The sequence below is a fragment of the Mus caroli genome, chromosome 2 (assembly GCF_900094665.2).
Source record: "Mus caroli chromosome 2, CAROLI_EIJ_v1.1, whole genome shotgun sequence".
In the NCBI taxonomy this organism is placed as follows: domain Eukaryota; kingdom Metazoa; phylum Chordata; class Mammalia; order Rodentia; family Muridae; genus Mus; species Mus caroli.
This window is the reverse complement of record NC_034571.1, coordinates 119,093,745-119,120,452: the sequence shown is the minus strand read 5'-3', so window position 1 is coordinate 119,120,452 and position 26,708 is coordinate 119,093,745. Positions and strand designations below refer to the sequence as shown.

The 26,708-nt window shown below is 41.7% G+C and overlaps 1 protein-coding gene across 2 annotated transcripts in view; it reads left to right on the top strand.

Annotated features, from left to right (window-relative positions):
• Nucleotides 1-26,708, top strand: part of Atp8b4 (ATPase phospholipid transporting 8B4 (putative)) — a 178,623-nt gene that overhangs the window by 64,856 nt on the left and 87,059 nt on the right. For both annotated transcript variants that reach the window (XM_021156332.2, XM_021156331.2), the window contains exons 7-10: nt 883-955; nt 7,460-7,530; nt 10,779-10,861; nt 20,275-20,433. In XM_021156332.2, coding sequence (XP_021011991.1) covers nt 883-955; nt 7,460-7,530; nt 10,779-10,861; nt 20,275-20,433 — 386 coding nt within the window. The remainder of the gene's footprint in view (nt 1-882; nt 956-7,459; nt 7,531-10,778; nt 10,862-20,274; nt 20,434-26,708) is intronic.

The following is a 26,708-nucleotide window of genomic DNA, read 5'->3' as shown; positions in this document are numbered from 1 at the left end:
TGAGGCACATTTCACAGATGTATAAATATTTAAATCTATTTTCCATCCTATAAAGCAAGTAGATGGGACTAGTTTTGAAAAGCCTCACAGCAGAATTCACCTGGCTGCCTTGACTTACTGGGGACACCTATCTTGCTCTAGCATCCTTTGTTTCAAAGGAGGGATTTCTAAGAAGCCGGATGAGAACTATCAGTGTTGAAAGCAAAGCTGGTTTACATTTCATGGAGTTTATGAAGGCAAGGTCCGTCCGTTGTCACAGTATCCAGCCGCCCGTCGTTTGTTTCTGTAAGGCCTGTCTGGCCCTGGGCAACCCTGACTCACTTGTAACCCTGCGACTAGACCCAATGAGCGCAATCACCTTTCATTGCAACCCTTTCTGAACTTGGTGGAGAGTAGGCTTGGGATACCATTACAAACACAACCTTCAAAGAAAGCTTGCAGCTTGTTGATCTCTGAGCTGTTGGCTTAGCCTGTCAGATGCCACCCCAGTCACATGACTTCTGAGACAGGGTCGTGCTGTTTCTGTACTTACCAGCTGAGAGACCAAGGAGGACGTAGCTAGCTGGGTCGTTTGAGAGACCACAGCGGCTGTATAAAAGTGGCATCGAGTTGGGATCATGGCATTTCACGGACCCTCAGCCAAGAGTTCGGCATCTTGACCTTTGTCTACCTGTGTCACTGCTCACTAAAAATCTACAGACAAATCATTTTACGTCTCTGACACCCACACTCTTCGTTGGTAGTGAATTCATCCTTTAATTTCCCGTCTTCTCAAAGTCTCACCTGATTCTTCTAGTCTGTCATGTGCTTATGGATATTTCTCTTGACTCTACTTTTTATTCTACTCCACTAGTGAACAAAATATTTCTGTTCTCTTCTCAGACTGCAGAATGAAAAATGGATGAATGTTAAAGTTGGAGACATCATTAAATTAGAAAACAACCAATTTGTCGCTGTGAGTATTCACGATTATATGACTTGATCACAGATTAGAATAACACACATTGAAGCACTGGCAAATTTAGTAAACTCACAAGATTCTAGAGTCACCAAGGAGGGATCACCATTATATATTCGTACAAATTCTTAATTATAGATACTTTAAAAGAGTGACTTTTGGTGACACAGTGACTTGGATAGTGCAGAGAGGTTCTTTCTTTCTGCTCTCTGAAAAAACTCCCAGAAACACAGAAGCAATCTAAGTCAATGTGTGAGTTATTTTTATAAATAAGAGTTTTAAAAATGTTGAGTACCCTAAAAAAGGTTTTCATACATTTAGAATGTTATTTTTTAATGTTGCAATTAGTGTTTTTAAACTTCACCACATTTGAAGAAAGCACACTAAAGGTAAATATATGTTATGATTCTAAATTGATAAAATGTGAGTGAGGTTTTGAACATCAAATGCATTATAATTTATATTTGTAAACAACTAATGTGATTTCTTAAAAATCAATTCAGCCATTGAAATGCAAACAAGGAACCACAGTTCAGGTTAAATTTAAGGTGATACAAATGTTGCAGACCAGAAACTAAAAATTCAAATTATTATAGTGATTTATATGTATTAGGTCATTTATGAAAATTTTTGTGTTGTATGCTGAATCAAGTTGTACTCTTTATTAAATTTGAGATATTTCATGATGGAAAAATATGGCCCTAAAATCTCTTTAAAAGAACAACAACTCAGTTGGGAGCTTGACATTCAACCTCAGAATCACCCTTTTACTGCTGTACCATCTGTGTGCTCCAAGTGCAGAGGAGCATGCGCAAAGAGCATGCATGAAGGAGCTTCCGGGTAGACAAACCATTTGCAGACGAGTTCACACTTCAAGTGGCTAATTCTCTGACAATCCTAAGATTTTGGAAATTAGCCAGGAACCCAAACAAAACTAAGCAAGATGTTGTCAGGACAGCCAAAGCAGGTCTCAAAGTGCCCTGTGGTTTGGGCCCCTTGGAGACTCGGGATGGTCTGCCAGGTTCTCATTTATAATCAATTTACTTTTATTTCATGTGACTTAAATGACAACGTCTGGCTTATTTTCCACTCATTAAAGATTAGGAACATGACAGTAGGAGGTAGCATCTGTCAAAAGAACACCCTGTGTAGGTGAGAACGAGGTAGATTGTTAAAGGATCTGGCCGGAAATCAAATGTCTGTTTACTGTCTGCAGTGCCTTCTGTGAAATAAGTCCCAGGAGGCAACTATAAGAATGCGTTTTGAATTCTAATTGTTCTAAATTCAAATGCCTGATATGTGGTTCCCACATTGGACACAACAGATATCAGGGTGCCAAGGCTTACAATCCTCTCATCTTTCTGAAGGAGGGATGGCACCAAACCCACACTGTCAATACCTTATAGCCCTTCCCTCTCTTCCCGCTCTGGCAAAGAACAAGCAAGACTCTTTTCTTTGGTCCACAGTCCCAAAGCTCAGGCTCTGACCGTGTCATCAGTGAAGAGTTAACACTTTAAAACCTTCCCGTTATTCTCTGCCTGACTCCTGCTTTTTGGTTCAAGAGAAGAAAAGGATCTGCAAATCCTCAGAGGCACCACAGTGCCTCTTAATCAAGAAGCACTTCAGGCAAGGTTTTCTATGTGCAGCTTCTCCACGCTACGAATAGTTTCCGAGGCAAGCAAAGCTTTTACACATGAAGGGCTGTGATTGGCAGAGAGGACTGGTGTGGTTCCCTGCTGCCTGGAGGCAGGACCTGCCTGTGGGCCTTATGTCCCTATATTGACAGTCACAGATCTCTAGAAAAGACCCATTTAGGACTTTTTATTCTGGAGTAGACCTTAGGAAGCCCACGTATGAAGATAATGACCACGGCTAAGACTATGCCACATATAATCCACTTGCTATGGATTAACTAGTTTACTGCTCATCTTGACCCAGTGAGGACAGTTTATGGATTGTTTCATTATTTCCACCTCATAGATGGTAAGACAAAGGCAAGTTCTCCTCAAATACTTGCTAGTGGAGAACCAAGAGTTGAATCAGGAACTCTCACTCTGACCCTAACTCCTGAAGCACTATAGTCTGTTTTTCTAGAACAGTTGCTTTTAGTTGAGGTTCCTGAATTGGAAGCTCCAGGCCTGGCAATTGGAAATCAAACGATTTGTTGTGTACTCCGTTTTAGTGCATCTCTATCTGTTCAAAGTTAGAACTTTCAACCCGTTTATACCTGTTTATCAGTAAATTCTGGACAAGAACTAACACACCTCCTTGTCTCACCCTTTCTCTCTCCCTTCCATCTTCCCCCTCTAACTCCTTCCCCCGCTTCTGTTAATTCAAGAGCACAGAATTTGGGGCTGAATTCTAGACCTCCAAATGTTGTAATTCATGTCACAATGAGGTCAACATGCATTAGGAGAACCTCGCAAGCTTGCTGGAAACACATTAGAGTTCTCTGTTACCAACCACCCTTTCTCATTCTTTTATAAACAAGTTTTTTCCTCTGTGTGTGTGCGTGCGTGTGTGTGTGTGTGTGTGTGTATGCATGCGCGTGTGCACACATATGAATGCAGGTGTGCTTGTCTGTGCTGGTACATGCGCTGGAGACACAGAGGAGACCAAGTGTCCTCTTCTATTCTTCTTTTTATTCCCTTGAGACATGATCTTTCACTGGACCCGAGTCTGCCATCTTTCAGCGAGGCTGCTGGTGTGCACGTCTCAGTGGTCTGCAGCACTGGGACTACAGGGTACTTGGTCCAACCTGGATTCATGGCTGCTAGAGATCCGAACTCAGGTCCTCATGTTTGCAAAGCAAGAATTCCTAGGCACTGTTCTTAGACTCTTGTTTTATTTTCAGTCATTTTTTTTAATTGAAAATTTTGATCACAAAAGCAAAGCAAAACAAAATGATATAACCAGTACTTAGTGAATGATTTTTCAACATACGCTTGCTTGGTCTGAAATTTTAAAGTTTGAGTTATTATGTTATCTGTAATCACATCCCCTTTCACTTATGACTTCATTGTGAGCTTTGACCCATGATACATGAGTTTTTAGAATTGGTATGTTGTTCTGAGAGTAAGGATAATGTGCATGACAGCCAGGACGAAGAGCTCTGCAGTCTAGAAAGTCCTGGGAGCTCCCAAAGCGATGCTCACAATCGCCCCACAAATGCATCTTTCCCTCTGCTATGGCTGTGGTATCCCAGCACTCATGCACCAGGATGTTCTGAACAGCAACAGACAAAACAGACATACCGAGCAAAGCATGTCTGAGAAACATTTCTATTTCTCACAGATGCCATCCTAGAACCCAGCGGCCACCACAGCAGAGTACTAGTCTTGATCAGGGCCATGGCCTGTTTCTAGTCCCACAACTTAATCCTGGAGCATTTTCAAGGATGATGCCAACACTCTAGTCTCAGGTTCTTCAAGTGGGTTGTTGACACTCACCATGACCTCTGATGGCCACTGCTGGATATAGGGGAGTCCCTTTCCCTTTTCCCTCACAGATCTGCATAGGCAATGACTTCATTAAGTTATGAGAGTGTTTCTATAAGTTCTTAAAGAATTTCATGGCTGTGGATTGATACTATTCCGCAGTGTTTTCTTTTCTTCTTTAACTTAACAAAGCATTTACACCCAACGAACCCTGGAGATGATGTATTTGGCTCTGAGGACTCAAAGATATCCAGTAGATTATTCTCAAGTTTCTTCGGATGGGAATGCTGCCCTTAAGCTTCCACTGGGTATCTGCTTGGGTTTTTCTCGTGCCCAGGAAAGCTGGGGAAAGGTGTTTGTGTTGGGACATGCTGCATGCTGCTTCCTTTGTGGAGTCATAGCTGAATCCTTCCATCAATAACTGATAAAAGAAAAGACTAGGGGCTAATGGAAGGTGGCTTCGGCCTGGTCCAGCTAGGCATCTGGACAATCACACTTTCTCTCCCTATTGTATGTCTCTGCTATGGCCTCTCTGTAGTTTTCTCACACTACTAGCCCACCACCTCTGACAAAAGCTTGACCAAGGACTAGCAAGGCTATTGCTATACTTCTTTGCCTGTTCCTTTTCAGGATTATTGCAGAGTGCCTTAGAAAGTCTAACTCTAATGGTGTGCTAGATGCCTTTCACAACTTACTCTGCTGGATGGACACCATCAATCTTATTCTTCCACACACCCTCTTTAATGATAACTAAAAGAGCCTCCAAGGAAGATGCTAGCAGTAGGGAAGAGAAGAGGGAGTGAGTGAAGAGAGGAATGGTCAGCGATATCAAAGGTGACATGAGAGGGTTTAGGAAGAGGTAGGAGGGTAGGTTTCCAGGGAGACAGAGTAGGGGAAGTTAGACAGGAGGGTTAAGGTGCTCCTGTGTTTCAGTCTAAGTTGGGTGAGTGCTGGTTAAGAGACCTTAGCCACTAGGTGGCAGTGGAACCTTAGTCGCTTGTCTGAGGCTGAGGTGGCTCTGCCCCTGGTTTACTGCAGAGGAAGCATTAAACACAGCCAGATTCAATATTGAACAGTGACATTGCATGGCCATCTACACAGAGCTCTGAAGAAAAGCTACACCAGATACCAACAGGCATCTTTATCCATGCACCATAAAGAGTTCTAATTATGCATGATTACAATAAGGAATCTTAGCTTGTGTTTAAAGTTATCTTTCTATCCTTAAGATGATAGCCATAGCTCCTAAGGGCATTTACCTTTACCGTTAACATGCTATCTGCCAGGACATGGTGAAACCGGAACATATGACCGGAGATCAAGGCGAATCTACCCCACAGCACAGATCCTTTCTTTTTTGGGTCAGGATTAGGTGAGCGTTAGTGTAAGAGTGGGCTTCAGATGGACATGTTCTCTGAAGGGGTTTGCATGGAAACACACCGAGGGGCTCACAAAGCAGGTTCTGCCTTGACTGGCTTCTGTGGTGATTCCTTCAGAGCTGAGAGAGTCACCAGGATGCAGGGGCGTTTGTTCCTCTGGGAGCTATCATGGAGCCTTCATTTAGACAACTCTCATCATCCCCCCACCCTGTTTTTGATAATTTAAACAACCAAGACAATTAACTGAGTGGATTGATTTTGAACTTAAAATCTAAGACTTGAAGATAAAGCAATTATAATGTCTTTCTAAATAAAAGATTTTAGAGACTTGGACTGTTAGCCTTTCAGATACAGGTAGAGATTTGTTAGGCTAAAGTTTCATAATTTGCTGAAACTTAGGTCAGCTCGTTTTAGATGAATCCTTCAGAATTCCATTTATTTTTAAATAAGAATTTTAATTTGAGAAAAAAACAAAACAGTTTCTAAACCAGCCAGAATTCTAAAAGTGAACTGTGATGTCTTTTCTTCCTCCCCCTTTTGACATCTTTAGATGTTTTATTCAGTAAAATGTAGCAGAATTTTGGATCTTATTTTAGTATTTTTTGGAGTCTAACTGGGACATATTACCTTCAAAACTTGGTTTTATAGCACTGGTCACCACTGCTCTTTTTTTGTTTTTTTTTTTTGTTTTGTTTTCCCAATATAACATTTCTATTGATTCCCTGGAAATTTCACATCATGCACACTGATCAAACTCATTTCTCAGTCCTTCCACCCTTATGATCTCCCTTCAGGGGGGTAAAATAAAAAAAGTAAAAATAAAAATGAATAGAACTCCCTTAAGCCCAACTTGCATTATCTGTGAACTCACTGTAGCATGGTCAAACTGTGACACCTGCCTCTCAAATAGGACTGAGCCCTTCACTGCCGCACTCACGCCAGCCGTCAGATGTGGAGAGTTATGCTTCAATGTCACCATCCACTTGCAAGAGTTCATTTTGGTGGCTTCCTGTCTAGGAGATGGCTCAGTCATTAAAGTCTAGGCTCACAACCAAAACTGGGTTGAAGTCTTTTCTAAAGCGTCATTTTCCAGAGCACCCTCTGAGCTCTTTGAGTGGCCCCCACTTTCTCTTGTCTCTCTCGTGTTTTACTCTTTCCCATTGCTGCATGGGCCCCGCTTTATCCCGTCTCTCGTGTTTTACTCTTCCATCGCTTCCTCATCTCTTCGTCTTGCGTCCATGTTGCTCTTGTTTACTTTCATTTCTTCTTTTCTTTGGTTTTCCTTCTGTTTTATCTGCGCATTCTCACCCTCTTGACTCCTTTCTTGCTTTGAGCAGCTCAGACACCAGCACACAAGGAGGGTTAATTCCAGACACCAGCACACAAGGAGGGTTAATTTGCTCATTTGTTGGAAAATGATCTCTGTTTTTCATAAGAAATTATTAAATCCAGAAAAATAGAATTCATATATGACTTTCAAAACTGGCAACACAGATCACTAGTAGTTTGCACGTTGCCAGGAGACCTGCTCATACCCTGATGGTCCCGAAGTATGGGCACACAGAGTGGGAGGTGGTGCCTCCCTTGTCAGTGTTGCCAGGGCTACGGAGGAGGGGTGATGCAGGGAGGAGAGGTTTCAAAAACCCTGATTCTTACCTGTCCCTCTGTATTGGTTTCTCAACCAGGCTGACCTGCTGCTCCTGTCGAGCAGCGAGCCACACGGTCTCTGTTATGTTGAAACAGCTGAGCTTGACGGGTAAGTACTAAATCAGAGCGGCTGCTTAGGCGTGTAACCTAAACGTCCTGAGAGATCAGACTTGCATCTTCTATATTTCCTTGTAAAACATAGAATTCTAAGTTGTAAAGTCCTTTGTTGTTTACTTGGCAGTAATTCTGAATTTTCCTCCTGAATTTATTTGGAAAACCCTGACTTGTCTCTTCAGCGTATTTTCTTTCAGAAACGCTCGGCTCAGTATGTGAACATGAATAATTTTACACCAGTACACTGCAGTGATGTTCCTTTTGGGGATTTTGCTTGTTTAAATTTAATTTTCTAAGGAAAATGAGAGAGTGGGAGTAAAGGCTACCGAGAAGAAAGATGGAGACAGTTACAAAAGGCAACAAATAAACACACACACACATACACACACACATAAGCACACACACAAGCACACACACACACACACACAAGCACACACACACACACACAAGCACACACACACAAGCACACACACACAAGCACACACACACACAAGCACACACACACACATACACACACAAGCACACACACACAAGCACACAAGCACACACACACACACACACACACACACACACACTCATGAGAGAGATGACTGTGATGCCGCTTTGACACGGGCTTTGAGAGTCCAGCCACCAACCTCTTAGCTGTTCTGTTTTAGAGGATCCCATTATCTGGCTGACACCATTGACTGCTCACACTGTATAGGCCCCATCTATCTGTATGTGCACAGCTCACACTGTATAGGCACAGTCTATCTGTATGTGCACAGCTCACATTGTGTAGATACCATTTATCTATTTATGTGCAACTCAGGTGATTCGTTATGCAGTCCTGATGTAGGTACTGTGTGAGACCTACATACAGACCATGAAGCCAAGGCTCAGACAGATAGGTAACTTCCTCAAGCTGATAAAGAATAAAGGCAGGACTCAACTGGGCAACATAGAGCACACAGTTTAGTTAAGTGTTTCCCAAGTTGTTGCCGTGTGGAGATACTGGAGGAGTTCATCTTGTATAACCCAGGTCTGGGCAGGACAGATTTAGACACAGATAAAGCAGTGCTAAGAGGAAAAGCAGCAGCACCGAAGCCATTCATACACTTGAAAAGAGAACGAGCCTCAGATCAATTGCCCACTCTGTCTTGAGAACCTAGAAAAGAGCAAAAGAAATTAAATGCAAGCAAGAGCAAAATTCTACCAACCTGATACAAACTCAGCCAAGTAAAACAGTAGAACATGCAAGGTAGGTCCTTTGAAAACATCAATTAATCTGCAAACCTCAAGCAAGGCAGACAGAGAGAAGGAAGGGAAGAGACAGATGAGCGATATCATTAACCAATGGGGAGTCAACAATATACCCCCAAAATGCTAGCTGGGTCATGAGGAATTGCTATAATCAGCTGAACACACGTACATTGGACGACATAGATGAAATGGACCATTCCTCAAAAAATACAGACCACGCACTCACTCTGAAACAAATTACTAAAATAGCTTTATAGCTAGTAAGAAAATTAAATTCATATGTAAGAAATGAAACTAAACATTTTAGGCAAAAAAGGGAGAAAGACTTTGAGGTTTGGGCTACTCAAAGAATTGTTAGATCTGACATAAGAAGAGTTAGTATAGAGAGTGGGGACTTAGCTCAGTGGTAGAGTGTTCGCTTAAGCAGCAAGTACAAGGTTGGTTTCTCTAGAGATAAGGGGGCAGGGAGGAAGGAGAGAGAGAGAGAGACAGAAAGAGAGAGAGAGACAGAGAGAGAGAGACACACAGAGAGAGACTGGATCTCATCAAATTAATTTTTTAATTAGTGAAAAGCCCTACTAAGAGGAAATAGTAATGAGTTACTAACATGTAGAAACTATTTGCAAAGTATCTACCTGAATTACCATGACTATATACAGATGCTTTACAAAGTTAAAAAAAAATACAATCCTAGTTAAGAAATAGGCATTTTGTAACACTTCAATAAACATTTGACCAAGAGGACACACAGTGGGCAAACAAGCACATGAAAAGTTACCCAATATCATTAATGACATAAAAATGAATACCACAATGCTCTGTTACCACAGATCTGTCAGATCCATGAGCACCAGCAACAGTGACATTTTCCAAGCTGGCAGAGATTTGTCTGGGCGGAGTCGCTCTCATGTTACCGGAGGGAACATAAAGTGTGATGCTCATTCTGAAAAAAAATTTTTTGGTTTCTTAAAAAAAAAAAAAAAAAAAAAAACAGACATAAAAGTACCACACAGCAACTCAGCAATTTCAAACTGGCAAACCGGACTTCTTTCTACTCAGAGAAATGAAAACTTAACATTTCCATAAGCTGTATAGTGAATACTTATGGTACATGCTTTTCTTACATCACAAAGGAACAATTCAGAAGTCTTTCAAATGAATGGTCAAGCAAATTGGCGCATAGTGGGATACTGCTCAGTAACAAAAAGAAACAACTTATTAATAGACACAATGACTAGGCTGGTTGATTCTTCAGAGGATTGTGCCAAGTAAAACCAGCTAATCCTAAAGGTCACATGGTTTCATGGAAAAAAATTAACATTTGTTGAAGAAGAGATGAGGGGATAATTCTGAGGAAGCTGGCATGATGCTCTCTTTAACACGATATAGGAGAAATGGCCATACCGTCACCGATGGCCAATGGCATCTGCTATCTAACGGATGTATGGTCCTGTTCAAAGATCTTTGTGATCTGCCCAGCTTGTTAGTTGTGCCAACAACCAACAAGGGCTCCTTGAATTGATACTCTAAGAAGAAAGAAGGCTGCATTCTTTTCCCCATTAAAATTTCAGTTACTGTAAAGGTAGCCATGGCTGTCCTTTGCAAACAAAACTCCATAGAGAGCAGACACTGGAGTGATACAGACCTCCATTTGGCAACGGTGTTCCTAGTACCAGTGTGTTTTATAGCTCGTATGGTATGTGTGAGTAGGTTCCAATGAGACTGTATTTCTTATGTTCTGTGTTCGTTTGAACACAAACTCGAAGCAGATCTCTGTGCTGCTACACAGATGCACCTTGGGTAGAATGCCAGCTCCAGATCTGGAGGCGCCACCCACCTGCTTTGCTGAGATGGTATGGGGGGTGTGAGAGACATTCAAAGCCAGGTGCTGTGGGTCTCCTCATTTAGGTTTTGTGTGTACTGCCCCCTACATGGTTGCTTTAGTAGGTGATTGTTGGATTGTTTCATAGAAGGGTTCATGTCATGTCTCTCATTTCACAGGGAAACAAACCTGAAGGTTCGTCAGGCACTACCTGTCACCTCAGAACTTGGAGCAGACATTAGCAGTCTTGCAGAGTTTGATGGTAAGTGCTTTGAACGGACAGAAGAAAAATCTGAGATCCTGTGGTAGTTTGTGTGGCCTTGTTGGAGGAAATGTGCCCCTTTGGATGAGGGCATTGCCACCCTTCTCTTCACTCTCTGGAAGCCAGTCTTCTCCTATTAGCCTTCTTCTTGGCTCCTCCCGCACTATTCCTGCCTGTATACTGCCATGCTTGGATGATAATGGACTGAATCTCTGAATCTGTAAGCCAGCTCCAATGAAGTGTTCACCTTTATAAGAGTTGCCTTGGTCATGGTATCTGTTCACAGTAATGAAACCCAAACTAAGACAGAGACCATTTNTNNTTCCCTTCCCTTCCCTTCCCTTCCCTTCCCTTCCCTTCCCTTCCCTTCCCTTCCCTTCCCTTCCCTTCCCTTCCCTTCCCTTCCCTTCCCTTCCCTTCCCTTCCCTTCCCTTCCCTTCCCTTCCCTTCCCTTCCCTCCTTCCTTTCACTTAGTAAGAGAATGTAAAATTCTTCAAGCACTGATATCTGTCATTTAAGCTCATGTTAAAGGCAAGCATGGCTTTATCAAGCCCCCACCTAGCACATCCTCATGCCTCCTTTTGTGGGTCCCATTCCCTCCTGCCCACAGTGCCCTTCCTTTGGGCCTTCTCTTGTGGATCCCATCCCTTCCTGCCCACAGTGCCCTTCCTTTGGTAGCCATTTGCCTCCTGGAGCTCGGCACAGATTTTCTGAGGGTAAACAGTTTGGCATTTTAGTTCTAGTCCTAGGTCTGGCCTTTCATCCAATGGGTGTAACAAACCTAGAACTTAGACAATGACTCCTAAAGATGAAGCTCTTAAGTTTGCATAGTGACATAATGTCTTGAAACATTATCACCAAGTTATAGTCAGCCATTAGTTGCCATATATTTTAGATGATGGTTTTATCATCATTACCACCAGCACCAGCACCACCAGTACCACCAGCACCAGCACCACCTCCATCATCACTGCATTGAACCCAGGCCCATCTCTTCAGTATGTTATTGTGCCTACATGCTTCTGGCTATATCTTGTGCTAACATTATTTTAAGGTTCACTGTAGGTCTCTAGGTCCTACCTCCTCTAGATAGCTGCATTTCTTTGTGGTCGTAATACCTTTAAAAGTAAAAGAAAGAGGCACTAGTTGTAGAGTTTTGCACATCATGCAAAACTGAGGGAGACTGAGGCTTTTCTGCCATCCCTCAAAAGTCTTTTGCATTACCAAGTTGCAAGTTTGGTTTTGGATATCATTATTTTCCCATATAGGTTGGCTTGACTTTCTGGAGTCTTATGAACTTAAGACTACCCTGCTGAGGTGATTTCTTTGGAGTTTATTGAGAAATAATAAAGAGAAAGGGTCTTGGAAATGCACTTTGAGTTAAAGGTCAGGAAGTTCATATGCATCTTCTCCAATACACATTTCAGAATGCATACACATCTCAGAATGTATAGGGTCTGTGCTTGGCATTTGCTTGTAAATTCTGCCTGGATTATGTTAACGTTTTAATCTCTCTTAATGTTACTAGCACATCCTCATGCCTCCTTTTGTGGGTCCCATTTCCTCCTGCCCACAGTGCCCTTCCTTTGGGCCTTCTCTTGTGGATCTTAAGGACTGTTACTGTAATAAATGTTTATAGGAAAATACTCTTCCAAATTAAGATTTAATCTAGAGGAGTAGCCAGGAAACTTTGAATAGCCCAAGAAATATTTTGATTATAATTAAACAAATTACAAATTTTCAAATGAAGTATTTTTTTCAATGAGATGTTACTGTTATGTAAATCCAAGGAAAGTAAATTGTATTCACAAATCAAAATTCTTCTTAAAATACTGTGTTGACTCTTTATGGAGCCCTAAAGAGGCAATATAAATATAACTTGCCGTTACTCAATTCTTCCCTGGCAGAACTGTACTTTTATATCTTCACCAGCCTATAATAAGGCATAAACCTGCCTCTTCAGGTTGGAGGCCACATCTCCTCTTTCCACTGACTTCCTAACTCTGCTTCTCAGGATCTGTGTATCGTACCTGACAACTACTCAGGCCAGAGACCATGCTTCTGTTGCCTCCTGCACTTTAAGCCTACTATCTTTAGACCCATGCCTGTCACCCAGGCACTTTCTCTCTGCAAACTCAAATAAGTACCTGCGACAATGAGGTCAGAAGTCACAGCATGACTTCACCTAGCTAGGATCACCTCAGCTGCCTCACAAGCAAATCAGGACTGAGTAACCCCCACTAAACTTCAAACCTCACCCAGCTGCTCCAGAACCAGCCAAGCTTCAGTCCCAGCAAGCAGAGTCTTAGACACCCACTCAATACAACGCCATCAGAGACCCACACCCAAGGCTGCAGCCGATGAAAGATGTGCAAACCAACATAAAAACCAAGATTAGGCTGAGAAGTGACTCAACGGGTAAAGTACTTGCTGCATGAACGTGACTGAGTGTTAGATCCTCAGAACCCACATAAAATTCAGATGGGAGTGGTAGTCCACCTCAAGCCCAGCATATAGGAAGCAGAGACAAGGGATTCTGTGAGCAAACTGGCCAGCTAGACAACCAGAGATGGCGAGCTCTAGGTTCAGCGAGGGACTCTGCCCACAAACATACCTGTACACATGCGAGCACACATACATTCACACACAGTACACACACATGGTCCCAAATGAAAGCCATCTGGACAAAACTCCAGAAAAATAATTGAAAAAATATATTCCAAGAATGTCATAGAGAGCATGAACAAATTCCTGTAGGGATTTAAAGAAGACAGTAATAAGGAGCTGAATGGATTCCAGAAGTATACACACAGACAGATGCTAAAATCAGGAAGTCAATACAGGATATGAGGATAAAATTCAGTGAAGAGATAGAATTGCTGAAGAAAGCTCAAAATGAAATTAAGCTGGAAATGAATTCCACAGAGAGTGCAATGGAAGGTTCATGAAGGCATGGTAAGGAGGAGGGACATCAGGCCCTAGCCTATCACTGGAGTTGGAGTATTCAAACAGCGAAAGTGAATGCTTAGCACCTGGAAGTCGGCAGAACAACATAGCCTATCACCATCACTCTTGGCAGACTATTGCCATCACTGTTGGTTGACTATCCCCATCACTGTTGGCTGACTATTCCATCACTATTGGCTGACTATCCCCATCAGTGTTGGTTGACTATTCCCATCACTGTTGGCTGACTATCCCCATCACTGTTGGCTGACTATCCCCATCATTGTTGGCTGACTATCCCATCACTATTGGTTGACTATTCTATCACTGTTGGCTGACTATCCCCATCACTGTTGGCTGACTATCCCATCACTGTTGGCTGACTATCCCCATCACTGTTGGTTGACTATCCCATCACTATTTGTTGACTATCCCATCACTGTTGGTTGATTGTCGCCATTGCTCTTGGTTGCTCACCAGAACCAGACAGTAAAACTCTAGAGCTGAAGACACCTCATGTATTTGTTTATAAAACACAGAACAATAAAGCTGGAATTGAGCAGGAAGTTTCCTCCCTTTGGTTAATGTTCAAAGCACTAGAAGGTACCAGAAGGTGTTGGAAGGTGCTATGCAGAATTTTGGGGAAGACAAATTGCCAATGATCTTACCCAGCTGTAGATTATGTATACAACAATACTTACCTGTGCAGAAACACATGTCCACTGGTATGAGATCTGAGGGTTACCAACAACTTTTGGATGAATATGAGATCTGCTCCATTGGAAGGAATACATGCTTGGTGGTATAAACTTGGCTAAAAGCTAGGGAGGTCATTGGCTGTAGAGTGACTCTGCCACTGAAGCATTGGTAAATTGGACATGTAGTTAAACCACCTTTGCAGTGGGCGACTGTCAAAGTTGAGATTTGGAACAGATATTTACCAGTTTATGTCCATTCATTCTTTTGTTCGTTTATTTGTTTGGCAAATGTATATTTCATACAATGCTAAAGAGTCTGTGGGCTCTTCCCAAAGAGGCCTTTAGTTAGGTGATTGCTAATGTACTCAGGCCCGGAACATGAACGTGTGTGTGCGTGTGTATGTATGTAGGTGTGTGTGCAGACGAGTGTGCTTTTGTGTTTGTGTGTGCATTGAGTGTCTTTCTCTATTGCTCTTGTTTTGTTGAGGAGTCTCTTACTGAGCCTAACCCAATGAATCACATGAGCTGGTCTCTGCTTCCCAATACTGGGACTACACAGCCACATGCTTCCATGCCTGTTTTTTTTTTGTTGTTTGTTTTTGTTTGTTTGTTTGTTTTGTTTGTTTGTTTGTTTTTATCGTGGGTGTCAGACATCCTAACTCAGATCTACATTCTTGTGCAGTAAGTGCTTTAACCTTTGAACCATCTCCCCAACTTTATCTTGCTAGCCCTTGAAGGAAAAATTATCACTAACTTCAATTTGTACATAGGGAACCTGAGACTCAGGTAGATAGAATATTGCCTGTGTCATGTGACTATTAAGTAGAGGAGTCAGAATGCAAACCAAAAGCTGATGGAAAATCCTGTTCTAAGAAAGGACACAAAACCATGGGCTCTAAACCACAACCTGGAACAGCATTAGACACAGAGGGTGGTGTGTCACAGCTTAGCTTATGAGGGGATAGAAACATTTAAAAATAAGGTAAGCTGATTATGAGAAATCAAACTATCTCTATATTTATTTGAAATTATCAAAGTTCTCAGTGCCTTCGAATTTCATCAGGATAAAGCATTTAGAGGCACTGTCCAAACACAGAGTAGGAGCAGGTTTTGGTAGATTTTCTGTTTATTTGAAGAGTTCCCATGCAAATAAATATCTTATCCATTTCAAATATCTGAAAAAAATAGTATGTAGTCTGTTGAACTTTATAAGAAAATATGTAATTTGATCTAGTAATACTATAATACATAAAAAATTTAGTTTCACTAGGCTTTTCATGGTGTCTTATGGGAACCAAACAACATTTATAAACAACTACATGGAAATATTTGTTAATTACATATTTGTAAGCCAGATGTTTTTACACCTTGGGGGAAATCCCCTAATATACATGTGCTTGAATGTGTTCAAGACTCTTTTGTATATTGTTACTGACTGAACTGTGGTCTGTGTTTCGCAACTAGTGACACGTTTACATATTTTGTGTGACTGTTAATACCAGTTCTGAACCAGAGAAGGGTTGACTCTTTCGTTAGGAATCTTTGTGTATTTTGTGGTCTTTTCTGTAAAGAACAGCATGTGTGTAATTCAAACAAAGAAAAATGACATCTCTTCTTGGTTAAAATACACAAATAAGTAAATAACTGAGTAAATAAATACATGGGCTTGGTTAACACTTTGTGACTTTACAAAACTTACCTGAAAACTCTTCCAGTCAAGTGGACAGAAGTCCAGTCCTACACAACATAGCTTATACACAGGACGATGGATCTCAGTAACAGACATGAAGGACAACTTCCTTTTGACTGGTGGTACTAATATGGCCGTTGTGGTGTTAATATTGGATGGCTCATGACTCAGTGTTGAGAAGGTTGTACAGGGGTTTGGCCTCCAAGAACTCAAATAGAATCATTTGGCTTCAGAGACTGTCTTTTTAAGGGAAAAGGTTATTCCACTTATCAGCCCAACAGTAGTGGGTAATCGCCTAAACATTGAGAATTTCTTGGCCAGGGAAACTCTTAATCAGCAATAATGGCACCCTATTCAGTGTGCAGCCTGTCCTGTGGTAGAGTTGCAGTGGACAATCAAGAGACATCACTAATAATATGCAGAAAAGGTAAAGCTAGTTTTGGAAAATCTTGGGATATTTTGTACTAAAAATTTTTATTGGTAAACTCCATATTTCCTCTTTGAGTAAATAGTTTGAGAGACTTAACAAATTGGTAGTTAAGCAGTAATCCAGCAGGCTGAATTTGGAATTTAAAAGTGCCAAGGAAAGTTCAAAATAGGAACTTGTAGATTTTGCTCAGTATAGGTTTCCCTGTGCCATTATAGTGGATGAACTATAATCGATGTCTTCTCTTTAGAGGGGGAAATGAGATTAACTACTTTGATTATGATTACACTTTATGATTGAGGCACCCCCAACAACGTTTTATCATTCCCAGCTAAGATGACTATGTGAGAAATGATCCTGTTTCCCCCGAATGGCTTTCTCACACTTTGCAGCCATTTCCCACCTCTTTCTTGGATGGAACTAAAAAGAAGAAAGCAGGACCCCAGGGCAGCCTCTCTTGGGTCTTAGGCTTTGTTGGTGGAAAATATTTTTGCTTGTTTCTGATGAAGTCACTGCCTGTTTTCATCATTCTACCTGGCTTATGTTACAGTTGGGTAATACTATTTGGTATTCAAATATTTGGTATTCAAATCCCAATTTTATGATTCCTGTCAAAATATACCTACCTTTTAGTTTATCATAGATTCACTGTCATCTCTCAGCTTCTTTCCTTTTAAAAGAAAATTATGTGTCCGAGTATTTTATTTACATGTATATAATGTATATACCATGCACGTATCTGGTGCTCTTATATGCAGAAGAAGGAATCAGATCCCCTGACACTGGAGTTAAAGCTGCCATGAGGGGCAGGAAACTGAATATGGGTTCTCTGTAAGAGCAGCAAATGCTCTTAGCTACTGATTATCTGCCCAGCCCCTACAACTCCTTCCTTGAAACCTTTTTTGTTTGTTTGTTTGTTTGTTTGTTTGTTGTTTTTTCCGAGACAGGGTTTCTCTGTGTAGTCCTGGCTGTCCTGGAACTAAACCATTTTTTAAAAAAACTATATCTCCAATAAATATTTTTAGATTTTATTACGTAGACAGTACGGTAAGTTGTGGGAATGCATGGAGATGAGTATAGTGTTTCCCACAAAGGAAGCTGGTCACCCCTTTGGAAAGAGAGGAAGAGAAATGGGAACTTTCATATTTTATGCCAATAGAACTAAGAAATGGGGAGTAGCATTTCCTTTTTTTGTTGGGTAAAAAATAGTTTGGCTTTGTTCCCAATGTCTCATTATGATGGGCCCCTGTGTTTAGAACTTGGAGAGTGGGGCCATACTCTTAGAAAGCTGTGCTGGGATTTGGCCTCCAGAGGCTCATATTAAACTTGGCCCTATAGTCCCTGTACAGAAAGGCACCCTCAGCCTAAAGCCAAATGAGAGCAAGTCTTCTTGCTGGACGTAGTGAGCCAAAATGTTCAAGGTTGAATTTATCTCCTTGTCAGCCTTTGCTTACGACCATGAAAATGATCAAACAGACCTGCTCTTTATATTGTTATTGGCAAGGACGTGTATCATGTTGTTTTTTTTGTTCAAAGTACATTTTTTTTTTTTGAACAGTGGCCAAATTTAAAGTTTGGGAAATTGAGTCTTGGGTGAAGAAACTGGAATAGACTTCAAGGGCTTCTGTCAGCCTGTTATTTGTGCAGGTTTTGCCGGTGAGGCCTCCTCAATTCAAGGCTATGTGAAACTCGGAAATACAAGTTATTGGTCAAGGAAAAGATGATCACAAAATCTGAGAATTTAGAAAAAGCCTCTGGGGCCATAGCAGAGTTTTCCAAATGACTCGACTCAGTTCAAATCAGTTTTAATTTACTTTTAAATGAACAAATAAGCTATAACGAGAGCTAACCACAATTCAGCTACTTGGTCATAAAGGAACCTTGTGCAGGTTGTTTGTCTCTTTGAAATCCAGGCTAGCAGGCTTTCATTTAGTATTGGAAGTCTGGGAAGGCCCAGAGAATGACCAAATAGAGGCACTTTAGGCCAACTTTTTGCTAATTGGGAAATGGTAAGGTGGGGTTAGAGAGGGTTTTTTTTTTGGTGTCTTTGAAATAGGAATAGCCTGGCTGGTCGGGAGTAGTCAGGCCACTTGAATTATAGCTGCATCTGCGTCTATGAACTCCAAAACGAGAGCAGTATTCTAGGAAGGACAGGCATTACAGGAAGTCTCTTCAGTATCAGAAGGTGGCTGGGAGAGAGGGTGGGGCCCCGTCTGCTATGTTTTAGCTCTTAAGTCTCAGTGCCCAGAAGGCACAGTGTCCAGATCAGTGTTACTGTGTGGGGTGGAATTTTAGGGTGTGTGGCCTAGTGGGAGGTCATTTGCCACGTGTGTCCTTGAGGGGCACTTACTGTAGGAGAAACTGCTTTCCACACACTCCTTCCATAATGTGCCACCACAGACTTCAAGTATCTGGATCAATTGATTATAAACAGAAGTCTCCAGAGCTGTGAGCCCAAACCACTTTATTTGATTTATTTCTTTATTTGATATTGTCAGGTTCTCAGTACAGGAAAAAAAAAAAGCTGACATAGATGCCATCTTGGCTTCCCTGGTCTCCTCAACCAATGCTAAAGACTGACTCCTAACCGCCCCCCCCCCTTTTTCTTATTTTCCAAGCTACCATTTTGGCTTCTGGTTTTAAAATGCACTTTTGTGGCTTGTGAGACAGTAAACTCGCAAGATGCTAGCTGATCTTACCTCAGCTCCCTTTTCCTCTTTCCCTGTCTCTTTTCCTTCTTCCCTCTGTCCTTTCCCAGCATTCCACTGTTCTGTAGCTTTGTAGTCATCACTTCTAAAAATGTAGCCCGTTTGTTTGTAAATGTATTTAATCTAATAGTTACATCTTGTGAAGAGGTCCATGAAAATCATTTGTTTCCCCTTTCTGTCCAGACAACCCAACCCTGAATGTGCCTATTCGGCTTGAAATAATAGAGTGGACCAGTTCATTGATTTGGAATGAACATTCCCTTTCTTGGGGTTATAAAAACAAGCAAACACAACAACAACAACAACAACAACAACCGCCTCCCCGCAAAGGAACATTTTTTTTGGCTAGGTTGAGCAAGCTATGTGGTGCCTTTGAGAGTCCACAGAACTCTGAATCAAATCAACATAAGAGGCCTGGGGCCCTTGAAAGGAGTCTCCACTTAGGGAATAAATGAAAGTTAGTTTCCTTAGGGTGTGGTTGCTAAGATCCCAAGTCCTTACGTGAACATAGAAAAGTGTTTAACTTTTGTCATGAAGCCAAAACTGTGGCATCTTAACCCTTTCAGCAGTTCACAGAACAGTGAGAAAAAAAGTGGACATCGATCATTTTATACTTGTAAAAGGTCATTTTGGTATATCCTAAGAGTAAAGATGAATACTTTTAAAGATTTTTAAGGGAAAAAAAGTCTCACGCACCATGGAAGTTCTGTTCTTATCTGGTCAGTATAGAGAATCTTGCTTCAAAATATTTGATGTATTTTATGATTTTTTTTTTTGCATGTTGTAGCTTATTTTCTCCCAGCACAGTCTTGCATGTGTAACAGCATGCTTTCTGAAAGAGAAGGACAATCAATGTCTTGCATACCAACAGCAGGGTAGTAAATAGCATGGTGGGCTTCTGAAGTGAGCTCACAGTGGGTCTGATGGGGCTGCTTGTTTTCCAGGGATCGTCAGGTGTGAGGCGCCTAACAACAAGTTAGACAGATTCTCTGGGGTCCTCTCTTGGAAGGACAGCAAGCACACCCTCAGCAACCAGAAGATAATCCTGAGAGGCTGCGTCCTGCGGAACACCAGCTGGTGCTTTGGAATGGTTCTTTTTGCAGGTACAGTGTCTAGACTCGGGCCATCTCTGTGCCATCCCTTCCCACAAAGTCCCTGGTTCTCTATGGATGTGAATGTGCACTGAGTTTTTAATGAGTGCTGAGCCTTGGCTCCTGAGGTGATGCCAGCATGTGGGACTCCCAGAGGAGACAGCAGTACTCTGAGTGTAATCCATGTGGTCCCAGTGTGTGGGAACCAGTGACATGTGGAATTCATTCTGAAGGAGGCTGAAACCTTCAGTCTCTGATGGTATCTGCACACCCACTGTTCTGTTTGTTTCTCTTTTACCCCATCATATAAGCCTTATCTGCCAGTCTGTATAATCAATGTGCCCTTAAAAGCGAAGATCAATATGAAAGAAATCCCTTCCTTCCGTTGCAGGCTATATTGTTTGTCATTTGAGAAGGTCAAGTGGCTCATTTGAGAAAAGTTTTCTTGGAGAGCAATCATTTCTGTTTGTCACCAGGACAGATGGGTCTGAAGGCTGCACTTAATGGGGCTAGGAGGGATGGAGGGAGGGAGAAAGGGAGAGAGGGAGGAAGGAAGGTAGGAGGGAAGCAGGTAGGAAGAGAGATTCTCCCACTCTTTCTTCCCCTCTGTTTTTTCTTTTTGTTTATTCTTTTCTCATACAATACATCTGGACCACAGCCTTCCTTCCATCCACTCCTCCCAGTTCCTCCCCGACCTCCCTTCCTCCCAGATCCATTATTCTCAGTTTCCCTTCAGAAAAGAGCAGGCTTTCCAGGGATATCAACTGAACACAGCATAACAAGATACAATAAGACTAGACACAAATCCTCACATCAAGGCTGGACAGGGCCACTTGGCAGGAGGAAAAAGGTCCCAGAACAGACAAAAGAGTCAGAAATATCCCTGCTCTCACCACTAGCAGCCCCACAAAACGTCAAGCTAAACAACCATAACATATATCCAGAGGACCTAGTGCTGGCCCATGGAGGCTCTGTGATTACTACTCCAGTCTCCTGGTGTCCTCGACCCCTCTGGCTCCAACCATCCTTCCTCCCCCTCTTTTGTGGGGGTTTCCCAAGCTCTACTAATGTTTGGCTGTGGGTCTCTGCATCTTCTTTGATCAGCTGCCAGAGGAAGTCTCCATGTCTATTGGGTTAGGCACTGATCTATAAGTATAGGAAGTATAGGGGAATATTATTAGGAATCATTTCATTGTTGCTTTTTTTTTTAAAATTTTGCCAGTTGTGTTTGATTCTATCCAGCTTCCTGGCTATCCAGGAAGTGTCTGGGATGGTCTCTCTCTCTCATGGCATGGGCCTCAAGTCAGACTAGTCATTGTCTGGCCACTCCCACAAGCTCTGAACCACCATTGCCCCATCACATCTTGCCAGCAGGACAGGTTGTAAATCAAAAGTTTTGTGGCTGGGTTGGTGTCCCAATTCTACCACTGGAAGTCTTGCCTGGTTACAGAAATGATGGGTTCAGGCTCCTATCTTCCATTACTAAGAGTCCTTGCTAGGGTCATCCTCTTAGGTTTTAGGAAGTTTCCACTGTACTAGACTTCCACACCATACCCCTAATGTCTCCCTCCCCAATTTCAGTCATCTTTCCCCATCTGACCCCTCCTGCTCCCAGTCCATCTATTCTATTTCCTTGTCCCAGGAAGAGCCACTCATCTCCCTTAGAGCCCTCCTTGGTATTTAGCCTCCCTGGGCTCTGTGTAGTGTAGCGTGATTTTCCTTTATTTAACAGCTAATATCCACTTATAACGGAGTATGTATCTGTTTCGCTGGGTCTGGGTTACCTCACTCAGGATGAGTTCTAGTTCCATCCACGTGTCTGCAAATATCATGATGACATTTTTTAAACATCTGAATAATACTCCATTGTATAAATGAACCATATTTATCTATTCTTTGGTTGAGGGACGCCGAAGTTGTTTCCAGTTTTTGGCTATTATGAATAAAGCCGCTATGGACATAGTTGAGTAGTGTCCTTGTGTTTACTCACAGGTTCATTTTCTAGCCTTTGATTAGAAAACAAATTCTGCTTATTGTGATAAGATGTGCTTTATGTCTGTTGATTATATGTGTAGCTGAAATTAAATTGTTTTTCTTAACTGACTTTCTTTAACAACAACAACAATAACAACATCAGTAACAAAAATGCTCATTAAAGGCTAAATGTATTCTAAAACTAGAACAAGTCTTCTTAGTTGCTGCTAAATATCGTCAGCTGTGGGTCTGAGCATTGCTTTTGCTCTTAGGCATTGTCGTGTGTAAAGACCCAGCAAATCTCTAGAAATGAAGCAGAATAGGCTTTTTGTCTGAGGTTGAACCTCGTAAACCATGATTCTTTTATCAGATGCTTTTTTTCTTTTTATAATATTTATTTATTCATTTATTTACTTTTACTTAGTTCACTTTACATCCTGCTTGCTTCCCCCCTCCCAGTCACTCCTTCCCACAATCCTTCCCGTATCCCTTCTTTCCTTCTCCTCTGAGCAGGTGGGGCCCTCCTGGGTATCGCCCCACCCTGGCACATCAAGTCTCTGTGAGAACAGGCACATCCTCTCTCACTGAGGTCAGACAAGGCAGCCCAGCTAGAAGAGCATATCCCACTTACAGGCAACAGCTTTTGGGACAACCACTGCTCCAGTTGTTTAGGACCCACATGAAGACTAAGCTGCACATCTGCTACATATGTGCAGGGAGGCCTGGCAAAGGACACTGTCAATAGGACAAAATGACAGCCTATGGGTTGGGAAAAAACTTTACCAACTCTACATCTGACAGAGGTCTAATACCCCAAATTTACAAAGTTCTCAAGAAGCTAGACAACAACAACCCATACAACCCAATTTTAAAAATGGGACACAGAATACTCAACAGGGAATCTTGAATGGCTGAGAAGCACTTAAAGAAATGTTCGAAGTCCTTAGTCATCAGGGAAATGCAAATCAAAACAACTCTGTGATCCGATCCCATCTTTTATCCATAAGAATGGCTAAGATCAAAACCTCAAGAGAAAGCACAGGCTGTCGAGAATGTGGAGCAAGGGGAACACACTCCTCCTCCTCCATTGCTGGTGGGAGTGTAAACTTGTATAGTCACTTTGGAAATCAATTTGGCCTTTTCTCAGAAAACAGGGAATAGTTCTACTTCAAGACCCAGCTATACTCTTGAGCATATACACAAAAGATGCTCTACCATCCCACAAGGACACTTGCTCCACTATGTTCATAGCAGCTTTATTTGTAATAGCCAGGTGCTTTTTGCATCAGTGAGGTAGATAAGTCTATGGTTATTTATGTCATAGTTTCTTCTGTCCTGCAGAGAAGTAAAAAGGCGAGCTTACTCATACATTTCCTCTACTTTCTGTTAAAGAGCATGGAGATCTCAAAATGGTCTCCCCATCTGAAAGGTCTTTTGGAAAACATTCTCTTGTTCAATCCCTGTTATCACTGATGTGGGGAAACCTCACCCCAGGGATGGGCTGTCATTCAAAAGCTCATTTTATTTGTATAATGTTGATCTGAGTGACTAGCACAAGACTTTGAGTCATATTATATATGCGAGGACAGCTGTGGAGAGCCACTTCTGAGGGTTAAGATCTCCTTCATAAGACTGTCTCTGGGGAAATCCTCTTATATTAATGGAAGGAGGTGTGTTGAGCAGAGGTTTCCAGAGTAGGGGTCAGGCAGATGTGGGTTCAGGTTGTTTAGATGCTCCAGGTTCTAATCCTGGCTATAAGACTTCCTATGCTCTTCCCTCTGTGGTAGCACAGGGTAATCATGAGCACACTAGAATATATTTCTCAGGTGCAATGATGATGGGTATGGAAGAGGATGTTTGACAGTATTTTTCCCATGCCCACTTCTTGATTCTTTTATCCACAATTCAGAGAACACTGACCACTCTATCGGCTGAGCTAGGAATACTCGACTATTCTCTGTATTTGGGGAGGAGAGAGTGAGCTCTCTATTCTTTTATGATATGTTCTGGGTGTTCACTTTTATGGGACCTTGGTCAGGTGGACATTTGTAAAGCCTGCATTGGCTTTAGTTAATAGAGAGCTTAACAAGAATACTGGCAAGCAGAGGAATTCTGAGTTGTTTTTGTCCATGTCAATGCTGAATAGATGGGTTTCATGAGATGGGTTTCAAGTCTTAAGACATTGGGACAAGAAACAAGTTCTAGTTGGTTCTTAGATCTTGTGAAAACTGAATCAAAAATTAATTATTAATCCTTCTTATATTTTTCTTGTTTTTTTGAGACAGGGTTTCTCTGTGTAGCCCTGGCTGTCCTGGAACTCACTCTGTAGATCAGGCTGTCCTGGAACTCAGAAATCCACCTGCCTCTGCCTCCTGAGTGCTGGGATTAAAGGCGTGCGCCACCACTGCCTGCTCCTTCTCTTATTTTTAAATGCTACTTGTCCACATTGATAGGAGGCATGGAGATAGAGTTCAGAGGCATGGTTCCTTTTACAAACCTCTCATTCCTAAGTTGAACCCATATGAACACCTGGCCATGCTTCTCTGGTGGGTCTCCTTTGTGCTCAAGATGAGGTCAAAGCTTGTTTCTGAGGGAAGGGGCCATACTCACTCAAGGAGTCTGTAGAGTCTGAAGCCATCTTGGTGCAGATAAAGTCTCCGTGCTCACTGTCATTCATCCATAGGTCTTATCTCCTCACTTTCCAGCCTTCTCTTTGCTTTGCCGGCTGGTACCTGTGGTTGAATATAAAGCCATGATATTATGGCTTCCCTTAATTTTTTTTTTGTCTTGATGAGTCATGAAAGGAATTAAAAGGAGACAAATTATTAAATCCTAAGTATTTATTCACTATACATCTCTATGTAGTTGTTTCAGATTGGTTGGGCCCTTCAACATAAGATCACTCTTGCTGTAAAGGCTGTAAACCTATTGTTCCTACCTTTAGGATCCAATAATAAGTCTTCTTTCCCTGTCTCGTGCTGGCTTAGGTGGAGAAACAGTTTGATAGCTATTGAGCCTGCCTTGCTGTATGAGTCTTCTGCTTCCAATGTGCCCCTCCTCATACGTTGTAGAATTTCTACATAAATTCTTCTATAATTGTGCTTATTCGGTGATTTCTGTTAGGATCCCGAATGAGGTACAGTATTGAATATGCATTGGTTTATTGTCTCATGTAGTTTATAAGTAATAATTCAGAGCAAGAGGTTTAGAGTTAGGTATATTGAGATTAAGTTCTATCTCTGGGCTTATAGAATGTATAGAATGTATAGAATTTGCAGGAAAGTTAAATTCCTTAGGCTTATTTCATTATTGGTGAGCTGAAGATTATTGTATCTAATTTATTGCTCAATAAGCACTAGCTGACTCTGCCTTCTCCAGGGATGACATATATATATATGTAATGTTTGTGTGTGTGTATAGATGAAGACACAATGAATTTGAGAGGGAGTGGCAGAGGACACAGGAGGAGTTGGGAAGGAGGAAAGGTAGAAATGATGTAAATACAATATACTTCTAAGACATTCTTAAAATAAAAGTACATTTGCACAATGCCCAAAATATAACAAATGTTAAATTTACTAGATATTTAATTATTTACTGAATGCCAAACACTTGCTAGGTACTCTTCACTCCTAGTGCAATGTTCATTGATTAGGGATTAACTATAGGAAAAAACTAAATATATTCTCTTTACTCATGTAGCTTTCAGTCTTGTATAATAGACATTATTTAATATTATTAATATGTTGATCCCAAATAATCATGGTGGTGGTTCTATAATCTGAAACACAGGTGAGTGCTGATCAAATGCTTGTGTACTCACTACAGAGTTAAAATGGAGGAATGTGATTAAACACTGACTTTAGGGAAGGCTTTCTGAGCTTAGATATAAAGACCAATATAAACAAAGCGAGGAGCTAGGAAAGTAGAAGAAAGTAGAGCATACAAGGAAAACAGAGAGCTAGTACCCCAAAGGCAAACCGTGGGCCAAAGTGTGGTGTAGTGAGGTCAGAAAACCTTCAGAGCTCTGATGGAGAGCAGAAAGCACAGGAGATGTTCCTGGGAGTGTGACGGGAGGTTCAGGAGCAGTCGGGCAGTGTAGACCTTGAAGTTTATGTGTAAAAGTTTAGTCTTTATTCCAAGCCCTTTAGGGAAACCAGCAGCAATTTGCTAAACACATGAAACTCAAGAAGAACGAAGACCAAAATGTGGACACTTTGCCCCTTCTTAGAATTGGGAACAAAACACCCATGGAAGGAGTTATAGAGACACAGTTTGGAGCTGAGATGAAAGGATGGACCATCTTGAGACTG